Source organism: Theropithecus gelada, chromosome 4, assembly GCF_003255815.1.
Source record: "Theropithecus gelada isolate Dixy chromosome 4, Tgel_1.0, whole genome shotgun sequence".
NCBI classification, from domain to species: domain Eukaryota; kingdom Metazoa; phylum Chordata; class Mammalia; order Primates; family Cercopithecidae; genus Theropithecus; species Theropithecus gelada.
In genome coordinates this window covers 55,204,973-55,227,129 of record NC_037671.1, presented here as the reverse complement: position 1 = coordinate 55,227,129, position 22,157 = coordinate 55,204,973, and the positions used below count along the sequence as shown (strand labels likewise).

General features: G+C 37.2%; 1 protein-coding gene across 2 annotated transcripts in view; it reads right to left on the bottom strand.

Moving 5' to 3' along the window:
* The window catches only part of FBXO9 (F-box protein 9), a 34,072-nt gene that overhangs the window by 1,024 nt on the left and 10,891 nt on the right, over positions 1 to 22,157 (bottom strand). For both annotated transcript variants that reach the window (XM_025383352.1, XM_025383351.1), the window contains 9 exons: positions 21,958 to 22,015; positions 19,958 to 20,057; positions 17,782 to 17,912; positions 16,271 to 16,385; positions 4,725 to 4,843; positions 4,454 to 4,544; positions 3,717 to 3,812; positions 3,301 to 3,394; positions 1,658 to 1,809 (listed from right to left, as the gene is read on the bottom strand). In XM_025383352.1, the coding sequence (XP_025239137.1) occupies positions 1,658 to 1,809; positions 3,301 to 3,394; positions 3,717 to 3,812; positions 4,454 to 4,544; positions 4,725 to 4,843; positions 16,271 to 16,385; positions 17,782 to 17,912; positions 19,958 to 20,057; positions 21,958 to 22,015 (956 nt within the window). The remainder of the gene's footprint in view (positions 1 to 1,657; positions 1,810 to 3,300; positions 3,395 to 3,716; positions 3,813 to 4,453; positions 4,545 to 4,724; positions 4,844 to 16,270; positions 16,386 to 17,781; positions 17,913 to 19,957; positions 20,058 to 21,957; positions 22,016 to 22,157) is intronic.

Below are 22,157 nucleotides of genomic sequence, written 5' to 3'. Positions count from 1 at the left end.
ATGTCCTTCAGAGACTCCTAAGAGTAGAATTTTTAAGTCAGAAGCTATAGACATTAGGTTCTTGTTAAAATATTTCAGAAAGAACTATATTCCTAGAATATAATTTGATTATTTAACAATTGCATGATCAACAGCATAATTATAGGCATGGGGGAGGGAAAGTAGGTGGTAAGTTATGCTACCACTGCCTTTTATTCTTTTCCTTCTGACAGAAAGAGAAACAAAAGCAGAGAATTCAAGTGATTTTATAAATATTACAGGAAGTCAATGTGATAATTAGCAGCTACAAATAATGCCTATTGTAATGTCCTTTTTTCTCCTAAATAAATAATGTTTTTCTAATGGGTCAATATAAATTATAACCATCCATTGTTCATTTGCTTGGTTCTACTTCAGGGTTTGGTTTCTTTTTTTCTTTTTTGAGACAGGGTCTTGCTCTATCACCCAGGCTGGAGTGCAGTGGTATGATCATAGCTCACTGCAGCCTTGAACTCCTGGGCTCAAATGATCTTCCCACCTCAACCTCCAAATTAGCCGGGACTTCAAGGTGCATACCACCATGCCTGGCAAATATTTTTATTTTTTGTAGAGATAGGGTCACCCAGTTTTGCCCAGGCTGGTCTCAAACTCCTGGCCTCAAGTGATCCTCTTGCCTTGGCCTCTAAAAGTCCTGGAATTACAGGCATAAGCCTTCACACCTGCCCAGATTTCCTTCTTTGAAAAGTAGAAAAAAATTCCACAGCATTACAGAGAGAAGCAAAAAGGAGATATAGTAGAATTGGTAGGCAAAAGTGAGAAAGAAAAATGTTCTGTTGTCAGGACCTTCCAAATGAGCGGGGAAAAGTTATTTGTAAAGTGGAAATGTGACACAGTTTTCAACAATGTGGTTAAGGTTGCAAAGAGGCTAATGAAAGCTGACCTCAAAACTTCTCTCTCAGAATTTTGGATTCAAGCAGAACGAAGAACCTTCAGTCACGTACCAATATTCTTTCAAATCGAACAAGAGCTAATTAACCTTAATAGCCACAGGACTTGATATTTCACTTCCTTTTTAAGTTTTATGTATTTCTGTATGGTGGCTCCTTTCTCACACCTCCCCTCTTCAGTTCACTGATTATGATGTACAGGTAAATGCTACTGCATAGAACAAAGAGTTTTAAATAGGAATTACCTAACAGATTTGGCTTTGGAATACCTGCGATCTTATTTTTTTAGTAGACTTACTTTCCCAACTACAATTTTATTAAATCAGTGTAGAAGCCCTGAGGATAAAACAAAGGAAATAAAGCAAAAAATGGTAACTGAACTGTGGGAAAAGAAAAATGATGTGGTATTTTAAAATGGCTTTAAGTCATGCATGGACAGCTCACAGCTGACTAAGTACCATTCTCCCCATGGAATGCTACTTTTATTTCCAAAGTGGTGGTACCAATTCACATTCCAATGGGCACTATATGAGTGTTCCAGATGCTCTGCTTCCTCAAGCATGCTTAGTCTTTTTCATTTGGGCCATTTTCTTGGTTTGTAGTAGTTTGTAGTAGTATTGGTTTTAGTTTGTAATGTAACTCAGAGAAATTAGAAACATCTGAAATTCTTAAGCTGGATATGAAGTATACATTTATAGTGCAACCTTGTTATTTTTATTGCATTCACCTACTTGTAAGTAATGTGACAAGAATGATGTATCCAGATGAGTTTGTTGAACCTCTGGTGGCCACTGGAACATAGCTGTAGCCCCACATGAAAACTCTGATCTGCTTCTTGTACAGGCACACGACGAAAATATCTGTATTTATAGTCAAGTGGTTTCTGCAAAAGAAAAGATGCATAAACCTATAATGAAACCTTACCTCACTTCTACGTTTATAGGAATATTATGCAACAGTGACACTAAAAGTAACATAATATTTGCATGCAGTAAAGAGTTGTTTTGAATATTACCAGAACATATGAGTGCTTTAAACTTGTTAAATACTCTAAAAATATCAGGTTTTCCCCATCATCATCATCATCTCAGTTAATCATCACAATAACCTCATGTGTTAAATATGATTGCATTATTGCTATTTACTAGCTAAAAAAAATGAAGATCCAGGGAGGTAAAACTACTATGTAACCAACGTTACATAGATGGGATGTAAAATTATTATCTCCTACCTTTAAGCCTAGTATTTCCTTCTACTGGAAAACACTTGGACATTTTTTAAGAGGGAAAGTGATAAATTGGTAGAAGATGTAGAAAAAGCACAGAGTATAACTTATCTTTTGCAATAACAGTAAAATAAGTGAGCAAACAGCTGTGACAAGTTTCATTAGAATTACACTTCTGCAAATGCTGCTGCTAAAACAAACAAAAAAACTCACTATGAATGTTTCATCATATTCTGAAGAGAAAATTGACATTCTACATGGGAGTTCCTAAACTCTTTTATTAGATAAAACCTAAGCAACTAAGGCCTTCCAAATTCCCAATTTTGACTTCAGGAAACCTGCAGTCACAGTCAAAGCAACTCTCTCTGTCTGCCCAGGCTCCAGGAACCCATCAGAGGGAACTGGGGATGCCAGCAATAGGCAGCCACAAGGTTATAGGACTTGCAGATGAAATTCTGTCCTGTCTTGATATATGATGTTAGAGAAGGGGGGATTTCATACAAGAGAAATATCCTTCAAAAGCTGTATTAATTATAAAGGCAACAAGTAAATATTAATATTTATTTCAAATACCATACAACTGGCTTCTTGGGTACATATAACAATTTTTAACCAGGATTGAAAACATGCATATTGAGAAAGGTTGTGAAAAAATTAGGCTACCAATCTGTTAAGAGAATTTAAAGCACTCTAGAATGTCAGTAATCATATTTGCTTGGCATTTTTTTCCTTTTATAAGAGCAGGAAGAAAATTATCTGAAGTTACGTTATTTCCAGTAGAAACTAAAGTTCTAACAGTATCCTTATGGAAAGAATTAACTGTATGAGCTAATTTAGGAAGAAAAAATCCCTGTGATTTGAAATGAGCAGAGCCAAAAACATATTCAGGTATAATTTTACCAGTTATTTCACAAGAGATTTCAGCTTTACATTTTCATATATAAAAAACAAACTATCTGGTAAAAAACAAGCTGATCCAATAAAAAAAACCACATTTTAGAAAACTCTCCAGCTTTCTTCAGTGATTGCTAGAAGTTAATATACATTTTATAATAATCAGACAGGGTTTCTTTGTCGTTCTAATCGAGAATGCTTGGATGAATAGGCTATTAAGGTAAGAAAACTATTAATTCCACCTCGTATACTCACTTCTTCTTTTTTCTTAGTTATTACAGCAAATACTTTGGTCTGATTGTCTGTGTCTTGTGACAAGCGATAGTGACCCAGTAGAATTGCATCAGTCCTTAAAAAAACCACAAATTGAATCTAAATCAGTTATTAAGTGGATTTAAGTAATCTAAGAAGTAACAAATTACAACAGTGTTTATTCTTGCTTGAAAAGAATCAGTTAAGATTGAGTAAACCTCAATTCCAAGGCTCCAAAGACCTACTGAAGTAGATTTTCTAAGGTAAAGCCCAGAAATTGGTATTTTTCCTAAGCCCCCGAATGACTGCTTTTAAAATCATCCAGTATTAAGTGAAGGAAGCACTGGGTTACTTTAATCTGCAAGCAACCATATAAAACGTAGACTGGATGGAAAGCCATTAAAAAATATATATATTACCTGGTATTCCTAGTTCTTAAACGGGGAACAATGGACTGAGGCTCTTCAGGGGTTGTCAACATCATCACATGGCCGTCAGGAAAGAATCTTATGTACCTATGTAATAAGAAAAAGAAGACCAAAACACAACCCACACACGAAGTATAAAATATGTCCTTACCTATCAGTACCTACACCTATTTATAGCTATGAAACCAACACTGAAATACCATGGGCTAAAGAACTGCTAAAACATTAAAACAAATATGACTGACTACCTGTTAGTCCAGCAACAAAGAACCAAAGATACTTTATCATCTTCCTCAGGGAAAACTGTTGAACTTTTAAGTTTTACTCATTGAATAAAAGTCAAATATTGTCTTATCAAAGTTCTGTGCTTTTTTGAAAGCACAATTTCAAACAAAGTGAGATCCACACACAATGGTTAACAAGTCTATGTTTTTTCTAAATGCCAGTAATATTTGGCAAGCAATAAAATGGAATAAAAGCACAAGCTATTTGAAAAGGCAAATATACCCAGGGCAAAAGACAAGGAGAAATCTAAAAGAGGCCAGAAGAAATTCTGTAATTTATATTAGCCTATTGGTTTTTTGAGTGCAATTCTTATATTGTAGTACTAGATAAAAATACTGAGGGCCATTTTGTGGGTCAATTAAAAGCAACAAACAACAGATGTCCATTTAACTAATACATGGAGAGAGAGAATTTTCCACTCACTCAGTGTACTACAGTGGTACCTGTAATATTCCACTTGGTGCCAGGCTCTATAGAAACCATCAAGAGACTGTTCCCCTTGACGAATATATGTGGTTTTACTGATATACACTCCTATGAAAATAATTTTTAAAAGTTAAAAATTATTAAGACATTTCCAGCATTATTTTACTGTGGTTTCCTTTAAACATGCTTACAGTACTCACATTCATCATGGAAAATTGAAATGGCATATTTATCAAAATCAGCATTACAGATCACTATTTCTGCTGAGTTCTACAGAATCCAACCTACCATCAAACCGAACACGAGGCCGTTCTAAAAACATCTCTCTCCAGGATGTGTATGGAACAAGTTTAATACAGCTTCTGCCCCAAACTTTCAAGCAGGCCAGACGCCATATTTCAGGGTCTCTAGGGAATAAAAGCACAATGTCAATAAAGACCAAGTCCCTACACATAGACATAAATCTTTTTGCTATCAGCCATCTTCTATTTAGCAAGTATTTGTTGAACACCTGGGAGGCACTGTTCTGAGGAGAAACTAATGGACAAGACAAAGGCCCTGCTCTTTTACTGTGGGAAAGCAAATTGAGAGAAAAGCTTCTGGTAGTATGCTTAGTGCAAAAATCAACCAACAGACAAAGTAGAGTCAGCAGACAGAAATGATGCTGATGAGGAAATAGAGGCTATCTCAGATAGGGAAGCCAGGAAATGCCTCTCTGGGAAGGTGATCATAGTGATGGGGATAAGTATCTCAGGCAGCAGTCAGCACGTGCAAGGCCCTCAGGCAGAAGTGTGACTGGTGGGCTCGCCCAAGGGTCAGCAGGAGCACACAGCTGTGGCAAAGAGGGCATTGTGCAGAGGGAACTATACAATGAGGCAGCTGGGGCAAGTGAGGTGGCATCATGTAGGCAGGAGTGGTTATTTACATGAGATGGATGCCACTGGAGGGTTCTGAACATAATTTACGCTTTTATTTTAGAAGATCACTCTGGTGGTTTATGGAGAATATGCTCTAGGGATATAAGAGTGGAAACAGGAAGACCAGGTAGGATGCCACTATGTAACCCAAACCAAACAGAACAGTGGCTGAGTCGGAAGGGTTGTTGCAGAAGCGGTAAAATGGTCAGACAGAAGATAAATTTTGAAAGGAGCACCAACAGGACTTTGTTTAAAAAATTAGTGCAGGGACTGGGCACGGTGGCTCATGCCTGTAATCCCAGCACTTTAGGAGGCCGAGGCAGGTGGATCACGAGGTCAGGAGGTCGAGACCAACCTGGCCAGCATAGTGAAACCCCTTCTCTACCAAAAATACAAAAATTAGCCGGGCATGGTGGCAGGTGCCTATAGTCCCAGCTACTCAGGAGGCCGAGGCAGGAGAATTGCTTGAACCTGGGAGACGGAGGTTGCAGTGAGCCACGACTGCACCACTGCACTCCAGCCTAGGCGACAGGGTGAGACTCTGTCTCAAAACAAACACCCCCCCCCCCGCAAAAACTGACATGATTCTGCTTAACTAAAAATATTTTTAACTCCATCTCTAACTTAAAATATTCAGGGTTTGTTCATTTTGCTTTTTTAAAGTGATGAGGTCTCACTATGTTGTCCATGCTGGAGTGCAGAGACTATTCACAGGTATGATCCCACTACTGATCAGCATGGGAGTTCTGACCTGCTGCATTTCTAACCTGGGCTAGTTCACCCCTCCTTAGGTAACCTGGGGGTTCCCAGCTCCTGGGAGTTTACTACACTGATGCTGAACTTAATGTGGACACCCAGTCAGCATAGTGCACTAGAGCTCAGAATTCCTAGGCTCAAATAATCCTCCTGCCTTAACTTTTTGAACAGCTAGGACTACAGGCACGTGCACCACCACACCCAGCTAAGTATTCGGTTTTAAAGATGCAAAAACTAGCCTGGGCAATATAGCAAGACCCTGTCTCTTAAAATTTTTTTTTTAAATTAACCAGGGAAAAATACAAAATGAAAAAAAAAAAAAAATTAAACAGGCATGGTGACACATGGCTGTAATTCCAGTTACTCAGGAGGCTGAGGCAGGAGGGTGGCTTGAGGCCAGGAGTTTGAGGCTGCGGTGAGCCGTGATGGCGCCACTGCACTCCAGCCTGGGCGACAGAACAAGACCTTGTCTTGTTCATTCATTCATAAATAAGTAAATGAAGCAAAAACTACTTATCAGTGTCAGATTGAAAACGATAAGTCCTCTCAAATTTATGTTAAAATGTGTATTTAAAACGTTTGCTTTTAAACAATTACTTTTATGATGACACATGAAGTTTTATTCCTGAATATTTGCTTAACCAATTCTTTTTTTGTTTTTAGGCTAGGCAAGTTAAGCAGCGGGAGTGGGGGAAGGAACAAACAAATCTGTAACTGGTTGTGATCAATTAGATGTAAAGGACCACTGCACTCAGACCAACCCAATTCCTTCTTTATAGTATTTTCTCACATACAAATACAAGTTAATGGAATAACTATGAAAGTTGTCAAAATCAAAATGAAATCACTAATGTGAAGAAAATCCTGACAGAGCTGGGAAAGGCCATGAAAATAAGGTTCTCATGCTTGTATGCCTGATAACAAAAAAGACTACAAAAAATACAACCCTGCACAAAGGCCATTAAACCTTATACAAAAAATGCTTCTACAAGGACATCTGCCCAGCAAACTGCCTGTGCAAACTTGAACTGGCATTACCCTTGTTAATGATCTTTGTAGCCAAGGATAATTATTTCCAAAACAATCATGTAATCCTTCTCATTTTTTCCTTTAAAAACCTGCCTGCCTTTACCTCCCTGAATAAGCACATGGTTTACTATGGCATGTGTATTCCCATTGTGATGCTCTAATCCCAAATAATTTTTGGGAATTTGTTATTGAGGTGGTTTGTTATTTAGGTTGACATATCAAAGTGTCAGAAGTGGGATCTGAAAAGAGTATTACCTGAAGGAATCAGAGATTCTTAGAACCAGTGTGCAGTACTGACTTGAGTGCTCTGAGCACTCTACTTCCATGGCTTGCCTTTTCTGCCCTGGTGAACTTTCTCTCAGGCTGAGCCTCCTTCCTTTTGGTAGAGGCTTCTTGATATCATTTGGGATCTGGTTTGGATAAGGTCACCTTAATAAAGGACCATACATCCCTTTTTGAGATGATAAACTTTATGTATTTCCTGGTAAGTCCTTTCTGGTGTAAAGAAAAATGTCTTTTTAGATTGGGTATTCTTGGTTTCTACAGAATTAACATTCTGTTCACGTCTTCTGGTGAATTTACTTTTGATTTTGTCTGTGTACTCAGTTTAATATTTTGTTTGATCTGCAATGCCTGGGCTAAAATATTTGTGAACATCCTTATTTTGGCTTTTGATTTGGTTTGACTCTTTTCCCTTGCTGCTTCTGAAAATCTTCCACGAGCAAAAATAAAGATTCTGAATGGTGGGCACAAGATGGCTAACTAAAAACCACTAGGGCCAGGCACAGTGGCTCACACCTGTAATTCCTGCACTTTGGGAGACTGAGGTGGGCGGATCACATGGGGTTGGGAGTTGGAGACGAGCCTGGCCAAAATGGTGAAATCCTGTCTCTACTAGAAATACATAAATTAGCCAGGCGTGGTGGTGCATGCCTGTAATCTCAGCTTCTCGGGAGACTGAGGCAGGAGAATCGCCTGAACCCGGGAGGTGCAAGTTGCAATTAGCCAAGATCATGCCACTGTACTGCAGCCTGGGTGACAGAGTAAGATTGTCTCAAAAGAAAAAAGAAAAAAAAAAAAAGACAAACCGCTAGGGCAGTCACCACCACCTAAAACACAGGTCTAAACTCCTGACTTTCCCTGACAGGATTTGCAGAATTTTCTTTCCTCTCAAGAGAGTAATAAGAACAGAATGGGATTCTCAAATGTTAAAACATGCCAGGTTTTCTGGGATTCCAGCAGACTACATCTTACAGCCTATTCTTGTGCACATTTTTAAACTGATGAGCAAAATTACATCAAGAAAAATTTACAGCTCAAATTATCATCATTCAAAAACCTGCAACTATAGAATGTATTTGATCTAAGTTCTTTTTTTCTTTATACTTTGAAATCTGCTGACTTTTCCATTCATGTTGAGATAAAACTCACTGCTTATGACATGTTAGCCAAGATTAAATAAAGAAGAATTTTGTGTAATTTGAAGGTTATTTAAAGCCTATTTCAAAATATGGAATAAGAAACAAATCAGTCAGTAGGAGAGAGAGATGTGAAGAAAGTTACAAAGATATATTTTTGGTTAAAAAAAAGGTGAAAAAGAATAATTTTGTACACAAAAGAATCTTGTATGGTAGATTTTTGTCCTAAAGTAAAATGACTGGTTAAGAAAGAGGAAGGTATACAACAGAGCAGAAAGTCCAAGCATGTCATCAATGTAAGCTGTGATAAGGTTCATAAAATATTTTGTGTGTGGTCAAGTTGGCTATAATTGAAGAGAATTGTTTACAAGTCTTTCTAAAGATTGAGCTTTGCTATTATAAATACACTAATACAAAACTAAAAAGCTTGGTCCTCTGTTAGAACAATAAGGTTTTCTTAAAGTATTAATTTGCTCTTAGTATTAATAAAACTGAAAGAGGTTTTGATTTTAAATTCTAAAATCTGTTGAACAGCCATCTGCAAAACTACAGTTTCTATTTCTTCCTGGGATCTAATTAATTTCCCTAGTTCCAGGTTGGAAATGCTGTCTTTTTCACTCAGAATGGTAATTTCACTTCTCAAGGTAAAATTGTTCTTTCTGAAACTTCTCAGATTTATATCAGAAGTTCAACTTTTGCTGTACCCCTCCTGCACATGATTTGCAGGTCATACACCATTGCCTTCCGTTCTTTCTACCCTTGAAAAAGTGTATCTTTTTGCTTGGCTAGGGTGATAACGCTCTCCTTCAACCTTTTTGTCAGCTCCACTTAATTTTTTCCCTCCAGTTCTCACTCTGCTGTTAATAGCCTGACACTGAAATGTTTATCTTTTTTTTTTTTTTTTTTTTGAGATACGCTTTCACTCTGTCATCTTGGCTGGAGTGTAGTGGCATGATCATGGTTTATTGCAGTCTTGAACTCCTGGGCTTGGGTGATCCTCCTGCTTCAGCCTCCTGAGCAGCTGGGACCGCAGGTACACAAACCATGTCCAGCTAATTTTTTATTTTATCGTAGACATGGGGTTTCACCATGTTGCTCAGGCTGGTCTCGAACTCCTGAATCCACATCAGCCTCCCAAATTGCTACGATTATAGGTGTGAGCCACTGCACCTTTTTTTTTTTTTTTTTTTTTTTGAGACAGGGTCTCACTCCATCACTCAGGCTGTTGTGGCGTGATCATAGCTCACTGCAGCCAGGCTCCAGCCATCTTCCTGCCTCAGCCTCCCAAGTAGCTAGGCGTGCACCATCACACCTGGGTAATTTTTTTGTTTTAGTAGAGATGTTGTCTAGGTTGGTCTTGAACTCCTGAGCTGAAGCAATCCTCCCACCTTGGCCTCCCAAAGTGCTGGGATTACAGGCATGAGTGACCATGTCCGGCCTGAAATGTTTAGTTTAAGGTCTAGAAGAGCAATGTTTTCCTCCAACATAACTTGATTCTGTACTTTTGGCTTTACATAGTATCTGAATTATTCCATGTAACCAGGAAACTTCCTATGCTATTTAAGAGCAAGTTACTAGTTTTCTCGTTTATATTCCTCTCTAATGTAGATACGTAACCCTGGACACTTCCTGTCCCTAATTAAATTCAAGTACCCTTTTTATCAGGTTTAACTTCCAAGTTACCCAAATAGGTTTCCCACAAGGAGAAGCAAATACCCTACAAAAGGTATTTCTTTATCTTCTTGGCAACTGGCCTAAAAAAAAATTTAATGTTTTATCAATATAACACCTGTGTTTTATTAGGTTTTTGGTTACTTAGGAAAACTGAGCTTTAAAAGGATTAACGCTTTTACATCCATGTAACTTTCTGCATTGCTTTTAAGATCTTTTGATTATCAGTATGGTTAAATGAGTAACTTCACAGTAGCCAGCAATTTTGTTTTGATCAAATGTTTTGAACCTTTGACATCTCTGGCAGGTTTCCCCAGAATCAAGATCCTAAATTAAGGCCTTCCAATCTAAAAATAACTTTGAGATTTTCTTTTTTTTTTTTTTGAGATGGATTTTCGCTCTTGTTGCTTAGGCTGGAGTGCAATGGTGCGGTCTCAGCTCACTGCAACCTCCGCTGGGTTCAAGCAATTCTCCTGCCTCAGCCTCCCGAGTAGCTGGGATTACAGGCATGCACCACTACGCCCAGCTAATTTTGTGTTTTTAGTAAAGAAGGGGTTTCTCCATGTTCGTCAGGCTCGTCTCAAACTCCTGACCTCAGGTAATCCGTCTGCCTTGTCCTCCCAAAGTGCTGGGATGACAGGTGTGAGCCACCACACCCAGCCAACTTTGGGATTTTCTAGTTGGGCTCCTGGAAAGCCTCAAAGAATGTATCTCTCATCCTGTAGATATAGCAAATGATTAACCTCACTTGGTAAATTGTATAGGAGGCACTGCTAAATAGTAAGTATTAGATCTTCTTTCAGTTACATTTATGGGTATGTTATTGATATAAATGTTTCAAAAACTATGTAAACTCATAAAAATCTAGTATGCTATTAGTTATAAATTTCTATTATATCAAAAATTTTCTAAAGTTGTATTTGTATAGATGTTATTAATGTGAGTATTCTAAAGATTTGATGAAATTTATATAAAAGTCTGATAGTCCTGATGTGACACTGTCAGTCATGATTCTGGTTATCTTAAAATGCTACATGTACTAAAAATAACTACATTTCCTTGTCAACTGAGAACTTTCACCAAATTTTACATGGCTATTCTAAGTTTTTGTCATCACAATTATTATTCTGAATTCCCTAAAAACATTTGCAATCAGCTACAGTCCAAAGCTGCTGTTCATGGAAAAGACTCTAGCAGTACTCTTCAACAAAGATTTCTGGTAACTTTAAGATCAATGGACTAAAAAAAAATTTCCAGAACTCTAATAAATTCATGAGTTCATAGAACTAATAAAGATCAAGCAGCAAAACAAAAAATTACATAAAATTGATGTAAATTATGAAGAGAATGTCTTTATGATGTTAGTAGACTTTGGTGAACAAAGGTGGAACCATTTGCTTTTTCTCCCTACTTGATTTCTCCAAAATTCAGAAACTACTCATATTATTTTTATTTATATAAGTTCAATAAAAATCTACTCTCTTTATATGAGGATACAATTAGAAACATTAGTTATATTACCAAGGCTTTGACTGAAAATGCCATATTTAAGAATGTGCATAAAACATCTGGCTTCAAGAGTTCTCAGCCTTATCCTGAGTAAAACCTGTCACTTCCCAGCAGGCCCAAGAACCTTAAGACCCTAAGTGAAGTCTAAAGTCTACCTGTCTTTGACTTCCTAACCTCAAGAGATTTTTAAATCTGAAATTCCTATATGATCAATGTAGGAAAAAAAATTCTTAAAAAAAAAACTACAATATACCTGTTGTTATCCACACGTACACTGGACTGTTTCATGAATTCTCCCAGTTTCCTTCAGGATTGGACCGCAACACTCCAACTAAAAACAAAAACTTCTGCTCCTAAAGCCCTATAAGCTGAAACTATTCAAAGTTTAAGAAACAAGTCTCATGCCTGATCTATGAGCCACACAACAATATCATGACCAGAGACATTCAAACATAAACTAGGAGAAGCTGATGTTTTTGTGAAAGCTGTAGACAGCTTTTCCCATGACACCAGAACCATTTCATAATAAGACTTTTACCTTCATTTAATGCTACTTTTTTCACTTGACAGGATAATGGTGTAATTGAAATTTCATAATCAATAGCTTCCGCTGGTAACTTAACAGAACCTAACCCAAGAAATCCTTTAGTATTCATTGGTTAAAAAAGAAAATATCTGTGCTATCACTAGTACTACATGCTGTACCTAGATAAATCCCTCTGATAAAGCTGAGACCCATGTACACAAAATAAGAAAACAGATCGCATGGTTACATGGTCTCACCTAATCCCCTGTGGTCACTGATCTACTCAATTAGTCGTTTTTAAGCCTAGGTTCATGGCTCAAAACCATTATGCAAATTGGAATTATATATTACTATTAACTTGTTAAATTTCTGCAGAAGTATCACACCTAACAATAATGCTGGCCCAGCATTTTGAGTAACAAAAGACTATGGAACAGACAAAAATCAAACTTAATAATGGAATCCAGGTAGACACAGCCTGAGAGTCATTCCCTTCAAACGTCCCTTCTTGCCCAAATGCAGCTTAAAAGGGTTTTGACACGGACTCCTAGTCGTTAATCTTTCTCCCCAACATGGGATGAGATTAGCAACCAGGATCCGTCTATCCTGGTACTATGGGATGTCAAAACCTAACTACAGGATGACTGATCAGAGAAAGATACTGATCAAAAGGGGAAAATGTGAAAGTTGTTAAAATAAAAATGGAGTCACCAATGTTAAGAAAACCCTTACAAAGAGAGCTGCGGAAGGCCATGAAGAGAAGGTTCTCAGGCTTCTATAATAAGTATGGTTAACAAAAAAGACTATAAAAAACACAACTTTGCACAAAGGCCATCACAACCTTACACAAAAAATATTTTTGCTGCAAGGACATCTGCCCAAGAAACTGCCTGTCCAATCTCAGACTGGCGTCACCCTTGTTACTGATCTTTGTAGTCAAGGATTACTTCAAAACAATTATGTAATCCTCATTTTTTCCTTTAAAAACCTTTGTTTCCCTGAATAGTTTAATATGGCATGTGTATTCCCATTGCAATGTATTATTCTCAAATAAATTTCTTTTAGAGAGTCTCTCTGCTTGTTATTTACGTTGACACAACAGTGCTGGAGACCCTAGCGGCAATCCACTAGGTGTTTAATAGGTACTTGTTAAATAGACAGCACACAGAATTGTGAAAAAGAGTCTTCAAGAAATTCAAACATTTTATGAAAACTACAAGATTCCAAATGGAATTAATTTAAAAATAATGCATCTGAATTTTAAGAACAAAAGTTATTTTTTAAAATTCTATATAAGGACTAAGTATATATTTTTATATAAGGTGCCCATGACAGACTAGTCTCAAATGACCTTATATTAAACTAGAATTATTCTTTGCATAGCAAAAAAATTTTTTTTTAACTTTTTAGTTTCAGGAGTACATGTGCAGGTTGGTTCTATGGATCAATTGTGTGCCATGGGGGTTTAGTGTATATGTTATTTTGTCATCCAGGCAATAAGCATAGTACCCCATAGGTATTTCTGATCCTCACACTCCTCTCACCCTCCACCCTCAAGTAGGCCCCAGTATCTATTGTTCCCTTGTTTGTGTCAATGTGCGCCTAGACATTTAGCTCCCATTTATAAGTGAGAACATGCGGTGTTTGGTTTTCTATCCCTATGTTAATTCACTTAGGATAATGGCCCCTAGCTTCATCTATGTTGCTGCAAAGAATATTATCTCTTTTTTTGAGACAAGGTCTCACTTTGTCAGGTTGGAATGCAGTGGCATGAACATGGCTCAACTCACTGCAGCCTCGACCTCCTGGCTCAAGCAATCCTCCCACCTCAGTCCCCCAAGTAACTGGGACTATAGGCGCACGCCCCCATGCCCAGCTAACTTTCATATTTTTTGTACAGATGGGGTTTCACCATGTTGCCCAGGCTGGTCTCAAACTCCTGAGCTCAACTAATCCTCCCACCTTGGCTTCCCAAAGTGCTGGGATCACACATATGAGCCACCACATCCAGCATGCAAAAGTTATTATCTCATTCTTTTTTATGGGTTTGTAGTATTCCCTGGCATGTATGTACCACATTTTCTTTATCCTGTCTACTGCTGATGGGCGTTTAGGCTGAGTCCAGGTCAGCCTATTGTGAATAGTGCTGCAACGAACATACGTGTGCATGTGTCTTTATGGCAGAATGATTTATATTTCTTTGGGTATATGCCCAATAATGGGATCGCTGGGGTCAAATGGTAGTTTCTCTTTTTTTTTTTTTTTTTTTTGAGACGGAGTGTCATTCAGTCGCCCAGGCTGGAGTGCAGTGGCGCTATCTCGGCTCACTGCAAGCTCCGCCTCCCGGGTTCATGCCTCCGCTTCATCAGCCGCTGGGACTACCAGGCATATGCCGCCAGGCCTGGCTATTTTTTTGTATTTTTAGTAGAGACGGAGTTTCACCGTGTTAGCCAGGATGGTCCCGATCTCGTGACCTCATGATCCTCCCCACCTTGGCCTCCCAAAGTGCTGGGATTACAGGTGTTAGCCACCGCGGCTGGCCGGTAGTTTCTCTTTTAAGTTCTTTGAGGAATCGCCAAACTTGCTTTTACAGTGACTGAACTAGTTTACATTCCCACCAACAGCACAGAAGCGTTCCCTTCTCTCAGCAGCCTCACCAGCATCTGTTTATTTTTAATAGCCATTCTGACTGGTGCGAGATATCTCATTGTGATTTTGATTTGCATTTCTCTAATTAGTGATGCTGAGAATTCTTTCACACACTTGTTTGTCACATATATATCTTTTGAAAAGTGTTCACGTCCTTTGCTCACTTTTTTTTTTTTTTTTTTTTGAGATGGAGTCTCCGTCTGTTGCCCAGGCTGGAGTGCAGTGGCGCCATCTGGGCTCACTGCAAGCTCTGCCTCCCAGGTTCACGCCATTCTCCTGCTTCAGCCTCCCGAGCAGCTGGGACTACAGGCGCCCGCCATCTCACCTGGCTAATTTTTTGTATTTTTTAGTAGAGACGGGGTTTCACTGTGTTAGCAAGGATGGTCTCGATCTCCTGACCTCGTGATCCGCCCGTCTCGGCCTCCCAAAGTGCTGGGATTACAGGCTTGAGCCACCGCGCCCGGCCTGCCCACTTTTTAATGGGGTTATTTTTTGCTTGTGAATTTAACTTCCTTATAAATTTTATTTATTCTTTTTTTTTTTTTTTTTTTGAGACAGAGTCTTGCTCTGTCCCCCAGGCTGGACACACCCAGTTGCTGGCACAACTGCAATCTCCGTCTCCTGGGTTCAAGCAACTCTCCTACCTTAGCCTCCCAAGTAGCAGGAACTACAGACTCATGCCACCACGCCCGGCTAATTTTTGTATTTTTAGTAGAGATGGGGTTTCACCATGATGGCCAGGCTGATCTCAAACTCCTGACCTCAGGTGATCTGTCCGCCTTGGCCTAAGGGTTTTTATATAGTTTTAGGTTTTACATTTAAGTCTTTAATCCATCTTGATTTATTTCTGTGTATTGTGTAAGGAAAGGATCCAGTTTCTACCTTCTGCACATGGCTAGCCAGTTATCTCAGCACCATTTATTGAATAAAGTCCTTTCCCACACATAGAAAAATTTTCAAAATATAGAATAACTTTTAATGAGCCACAAGAAAATTCGAGTGCTGTTTTATTCTAAACCATTACCACAATGGATTTACAGTTACTATAAAGATGACTTGAATATATTTTTCTAATATAATTCTTTTACCCAAATCAGTTAGGCTGGCATGCAAACCCTATGGAAGCAGTATGGGTTACTACATCTGTCCTATATATTATTCTATACCCTAGAAACCCAGCATATTCTAGCCTTTAAATTCTAAGTTATTTGAGAAAATTAAGTACAGCTTAGCAAAACTTGTTTATTCTAAGCTTTAACTCAGAATACCAATCAAGTAATTTTATCAAAATTGGCAAAGGAGCATCTTTGTTTTCACCATTGCCTGAGTTGTTTAAAAAACAAAAACAAAACTTAGTACCTGGCACAGATGTAGAATCCTCTGCATACCAGCGACAACTGCTCCAATGATCTGAGGTCCAAGTCACTAGACACCACCCATCGGAAGATGTACATCAAGACCTCCATTGGCAGCACTGCAAAAGAAAATCAGCCTTCAGCGACTCTTCTGTATGTCATTCTGTTGGCACAACCACATTCCCAGTACATTTATACCTTCCTAGAAATTTATAAATGACACCCTCTGTATTGCTCAGAGCTGAAGCATGAGTGTATTTAGCTACTCAATAATAATAATGAATGGTTCTTAACATCAAGACATAAATATCTTTGTTTTTTCAGTATAGATCTAAAGCTACTTTTTATAAAACACTATTTTCCCTCATACCAGATATATTAAATGTTTTACAAAAATAATCTACTGTGTGTGATCCACATTGCATCTATTAACACTAGTTATTTTCATCTCCTTGAAAACTTTCAATTGTCCTCCTCTGAAAAAGCCCCGAGCCAAACAATATTTAACATATTAAAAATACATTAATTTCTTTCTTTTTGTTTTGAGACAGAGTCTTGCTGTGTTGCCCAGGCTGGAGTACAGTGGCGCAATCTCAGGTCACTGCAGCCTCTGCCTCCTGGGTTCAAGTAATTCTCGGCCTCAGCCTCCCAAGTAGCTGGGACTACCAGTATGCGCCACCACGCCCAGCTGATTTTTGTATTTTTAGTAAAGGTGGGGTTTCACCATGTTGGCCAGGCTTGTCTTGAACTCCTGGCCTCAAGTGATCCTCCCACCTCAGCCTCCCAAAGTGCTGAGATTACAGGTGAGGCATGAGCCACCATGCCCAGCCAAAAATACATTAATTATTAAACATTCAGCCTGTCTTAGGACAATTGTCCAACATGGTTGAAATGCTTCATGATACCAGTATTCCTCCAGTTTTCTTAGGGCTACCTCAACAACTCAGACTTACCCTGTTAGATCTTTACTGAAAAAGGTATGGCATCCTTAAACAACAGCATTACAAACTGTTCTGCTTTAGATTTTAAAACAGCTTACTAGTGGGTTGGGTGTGGTGCCTCATGCCTGTAATCCCAGCACTTTCAGAGGCCGTGGCCGGCGGATCATGAAGTCAGGAGTTCGAGACCAGCCTGGCCAACATAGTGAAACCCTGTCTTTACTAAAGATACAAAAAATTAGCAGGGCGTGGTGGCACACGCCTGTAATCCCAGCTACTTGGGAGGCTGAGGCAGGAGAATCGCTTGAACCCGGAAGGCAGAGGTTGCAGTGAGCCAAGATTGCACCATTGCACTCCAGCGTGGGTGACAGGGTGAGACTCTGTCCCAAAAAAATACAAAACAAAACCACAAAACAGCTTAATAGTATATGCAAATGATAATTATAACTAGATCTTCCATCATATTCTGAACTAAAGCAGCAGTTATCTGGCAAATTATCTGACCTTATAAATTTGGAAATCTTTAATCTAAGGTTAAGATATTTCTAACTAAGTTATAAAAAACAAGTATTCACACCTGATATATGAGTCTGACTGCTCTCAAGCTCAGGCTGACACAGTTTGAGCACAGACTCCTGAAATGTGAGTTGCTGCTGGAAGTAGGACAAGAGATCTGCCATTTTGCTATCATCATCATTATCTTCAATGCTGAAAAAAGGAAGGTGAATAAATTAAGTGCCTCAGTCTATAAGCGTATAGTTTAGAACTGATTTTTCATAGCATTTTCAAATTTGCTTTACAAAAAGTCACCTAAAGCTTATTCAACATGTGATACATTTTTAAATGTGATGAATTTCTCCTGCCTTACAAAGGAATACCATACCAGTTTTTCAAAGAAAAAAGCTTCAGTAATTATCATCCAGAAAGAATTAGAATTTTTGGATACAGGTGTTGAGATTTAACTAATTTTATTGTAAAGTAGAGATTTTATGAGTTAGTGAAAACTTTCAAATGATTTCAAAAATCTTAACGTAATATGTTCTTTAACCTTAATTTATTCTAACTGGATAAAAACCAAATCTACAGATGTCATCTGAGGTATTTACTTGCCAAGGGTTTTCTAACAGATTTGCCTTATCAGCCTACCTTCAGAGAGGAAAATACCTACTTTCAAAACATCTTAGGGTTCACAAATCATCTATCAATATATGCAAATGTGTAGTGAAGGGTGCTAGAAAAAAGTCTGAGCTTTCTATTTTTACTGAAGGTAAACCTTAAAGATGATCAGACTTACAAAGAGGATTGGATGAAGGCGAAGTTAGAAAACCAGGAAGTTTCAAGTGATGCAGACTTAAAAAAAAAAAAAACACGAAGGGCATTTTATAATACAACAAAATATAAGTGTGGTTGAGGCTAGATGGACTCAATGGCTATTCTACAAACATGTTACAGGAAAAAAAAAAAAGGCAAACTTTTAGGGCTTATCAGATCTTATTTAAAAAAAAAAAGATGAATCCTTAAAGAACTTTCGTAGCCTCTGGGTTTGTATAAAAAATGGGAAAGAAAAGAAATGCCTCTTTAATATTTTAATACAATCTTTCTTAACAGCATCTGGCACATATTTACAAAACTGGCGAAGAGCTGAATCTAAACAACTCTACCCAAATATAAAGAAGGTTTAGAAAAAACCCAAGTGATTCATTTTAAGTATGAACTATCTCACACTGTTAACTCTGATTTGGTGAACAATATTATTAGCTGAAAATTTAAACACTTCTATTAATATTGACCTCGTTGGGATGTTTTTAATATGACTTATTCAAAGCTTAAGTGTTAATACCATATGCAGTTAAAAAACATTGGCAATAAGCATATGTTATCAATAAAGGTGACAATTATTTCATGACAGAGGGAATATATTAATAGCTAATATTTCATTACCAAAACTTTTTTCTCTGTACTATTTTTAACCTGACATTCTCTCATTGGTACAGACCCCCTTCCCTTCTAATATCAGCAAATTGAGTTTTGGGAGACAGTGGAATTAAACCAAAACAATTTTATAATTGTCTTGCAAATAGCTTCAAAAGTATTGCCTTAAAAATATGTTTTCTTCATCTTTATCCACACAAAACCAACGCTACTTCATGGCTTTGATGCAAGTGGCAACTATATAATTGAAATATGATTTCTTTTAGGAATATATTAGCACCTGTGTTTTTAAATAAATGTTAGAGTTTTAATGTTCTACTAAAAAACATTAAGAGAATAATAACGACTTTTATAGTTCAGCATTTTCCTAATAAAATTAGAAGCCTTTTTTAAAATGTAAAATTTCAAATATATACAAAAGGAAACTAGTGTAATAAAATCCCATGAACCCATCACTCAATTTTAACCATTATTAACATTTTGCCAAATTTAGCCTAATTACATTTTAAAACTTTCTACTTAAAATAGGTTTCAGAAAGTTGAAATGTGTCCTTTAATTTACTCCTTTCAGTAACTACTGCTTTTATTTTTTTAAACCGTTTTCATTTTATTATTTTTGTATCTGTTTAAAAGGTGCATTTCCATGTCTTAATCTTTCAATTTCCCTAATTAAAAAATTTCTACAACTTTATAAACAAAGATATACTAAAGAGTATAGAGCTTAACAGAATTAGCACCATCTTATGTTAAGAGTCAACAGGACAAAGATGCTTAACTTTAACAAACTCTATGCATTACTGTCTATCAAATTATATACGCACTAGCTGTTTCCAACGCCATCACCATCTGGAGACCGGGTGTAAGTAATCTTGAACTCTATATCAGGTACAAGTTGCATAGCCCTACGATAAAACTTGATGGCTAAAAGAAGAAATAAAGCTAAATTAGCTATGACCACATATTTTTGTCATTTCCTTTGATTACCCTTAACTGTGGTTTAATTTGGTAACTTTCTCTACAATCAGCCAAATTCTGTTTTTCTACATGCAACAGTAGTTCAGTGACACAAAACTATTTCCAAACCTTACTGCTCAGAAACAAACTTTTCCCTAAACTTTAGATGTTGTATTTTACTCTTATATATTAGCCCTTCCCATCTTTTTCCTCACCCTCTTATGTATCATGATTTTTAAATAGTTGTCTTTCTTTGGGCTCTGAAGATGCAATTGCTATAGCCAACAAAAATACTTCTTTTTTTTTTTAAGACAGGGTCTCACTCTGTTGTCCAGGCTGGAGTGCAGTTGGCATGATCTCGGCTCACTGCAGACTCCACCTCCCAGGCTCAAGTGATTCTCCCACTTGTCTCTTGAGTAGCTAGGGCTACAGGCATGCATCAGTCAGCACTCTCAGCTAATTTTTAAATTTTTTGTAGAGACAATGTCTTGCCATGTTGTCCAGGCTAGTCTTGAACTCCTGGATTCAAGCGATCCTCCTGCCTCAGCCTGCCAAAGTGCTGAGATTAGAGGCATCAGCTACCATGCTTGGCCAAAAACACTTCTAAGCAAACTTTTCTAAGACACAAAGTTGAGGAAAATTAAATGCTTCCTACTGGGTGGAATAAATAATAGTTTTTTTGTTTGTTTAATTATCCTTTAAATTTAACTTCCTTTAGCCCAGCTGCCTCTTATTTACATAAGCAATCTTCAAAACTTATTTTTTACAAATCTAGACAAGTAGTTTAGAGCTGTAATATTCACTAACTCTCCCCACAGAGATACACCAGTAGAACTTGGAGCTGTAGAGGCTGACTAGTTCTTTTTCCTACAAAGAAGTTTATAATTCAATATATTCTGCCATGTTCTATTATTCTGGATGAATTACCATACACTAAGTGGAGATGCGAATTTCACAAACCAATGAAGGCTGCACAGGGACTTGACCAATTGGGCCTTTCTAAAAATCTAAAGAAAATTATCACTAGAAGAAACTTGCACATAAATGCAGTAACTCTGAATGATGTAACTTTTGGGGCATTTTCAAATGATTCAAGCACAAGAATTTTTCCTATGCCTCAAGTATCTTTGCTATCACAAAATGAAAGCATAGTTACAAACTTAATATGGTAAATAGTCCTATCACTTTATTTACACATTTCTATTGGGTTAATAAAAGACACAAAGCTGACACATATTACCACATATTTCTGTTAGTAATATGTAAATTGGAACTTAGAAAGAAAAACATGTTTTTATCCTTTATATTCCCATCCTCTGAAGTAATTTTCACCTATAAAAAGAGCATATTGTAAAATGAACAATATTAAATACTATATTAATGAAGAATAACTAAAGTTAAATGTAAAAAAAAAAGTTATTTTGCTTATCCTACCAATATGATGATGTTTCCCAGCAATATTTTTTTGCAAAAAGACAGGTTATATAGAAAAACAATTTCTATTTTTCATTTCTTAAAAAACAATTTCAAATATAGTTGGCCCTCTGTATTCATGGGTTTCACATTCTCTGATTCAACCAACTGCAGATCAAAAATATTTAAAATAAAACAAAAAAATACAGTATAACAACTATTTACATAATAAGTAAGTTATATGTAAATATTAGACCATTCATATAAGGGACTTGAGCATTTTGGTAGCTACAAAGGCTCCTGGAACCAATTTCCAATGAGTACTGAAGGAAGAATGTATTAAGAAAACTGATGTTCTATACCAAATATGTTATAGTAAAAAAAAATATGGTTAATAACAGAGTCATTATTCAGAAATGTTATGATGATATGAACCTGGGCTCTGAATTTTTACCTTCATAGAGAGCTCCATTTTGTTCTTCTTCTACTGCTTTTAGGAAGAGTTCTCGAGCCTATAAAAATATAAAGTAAAAATTTTTGAAAACCTGCATTAAAAATTAGTACGGATGGCAGAAGAAGGGCCTTTTTAATAAATTGTGTCAAATAACTGGACATTCATAGGCAAAATAATGAACCTTGACCTAAACCTCATAC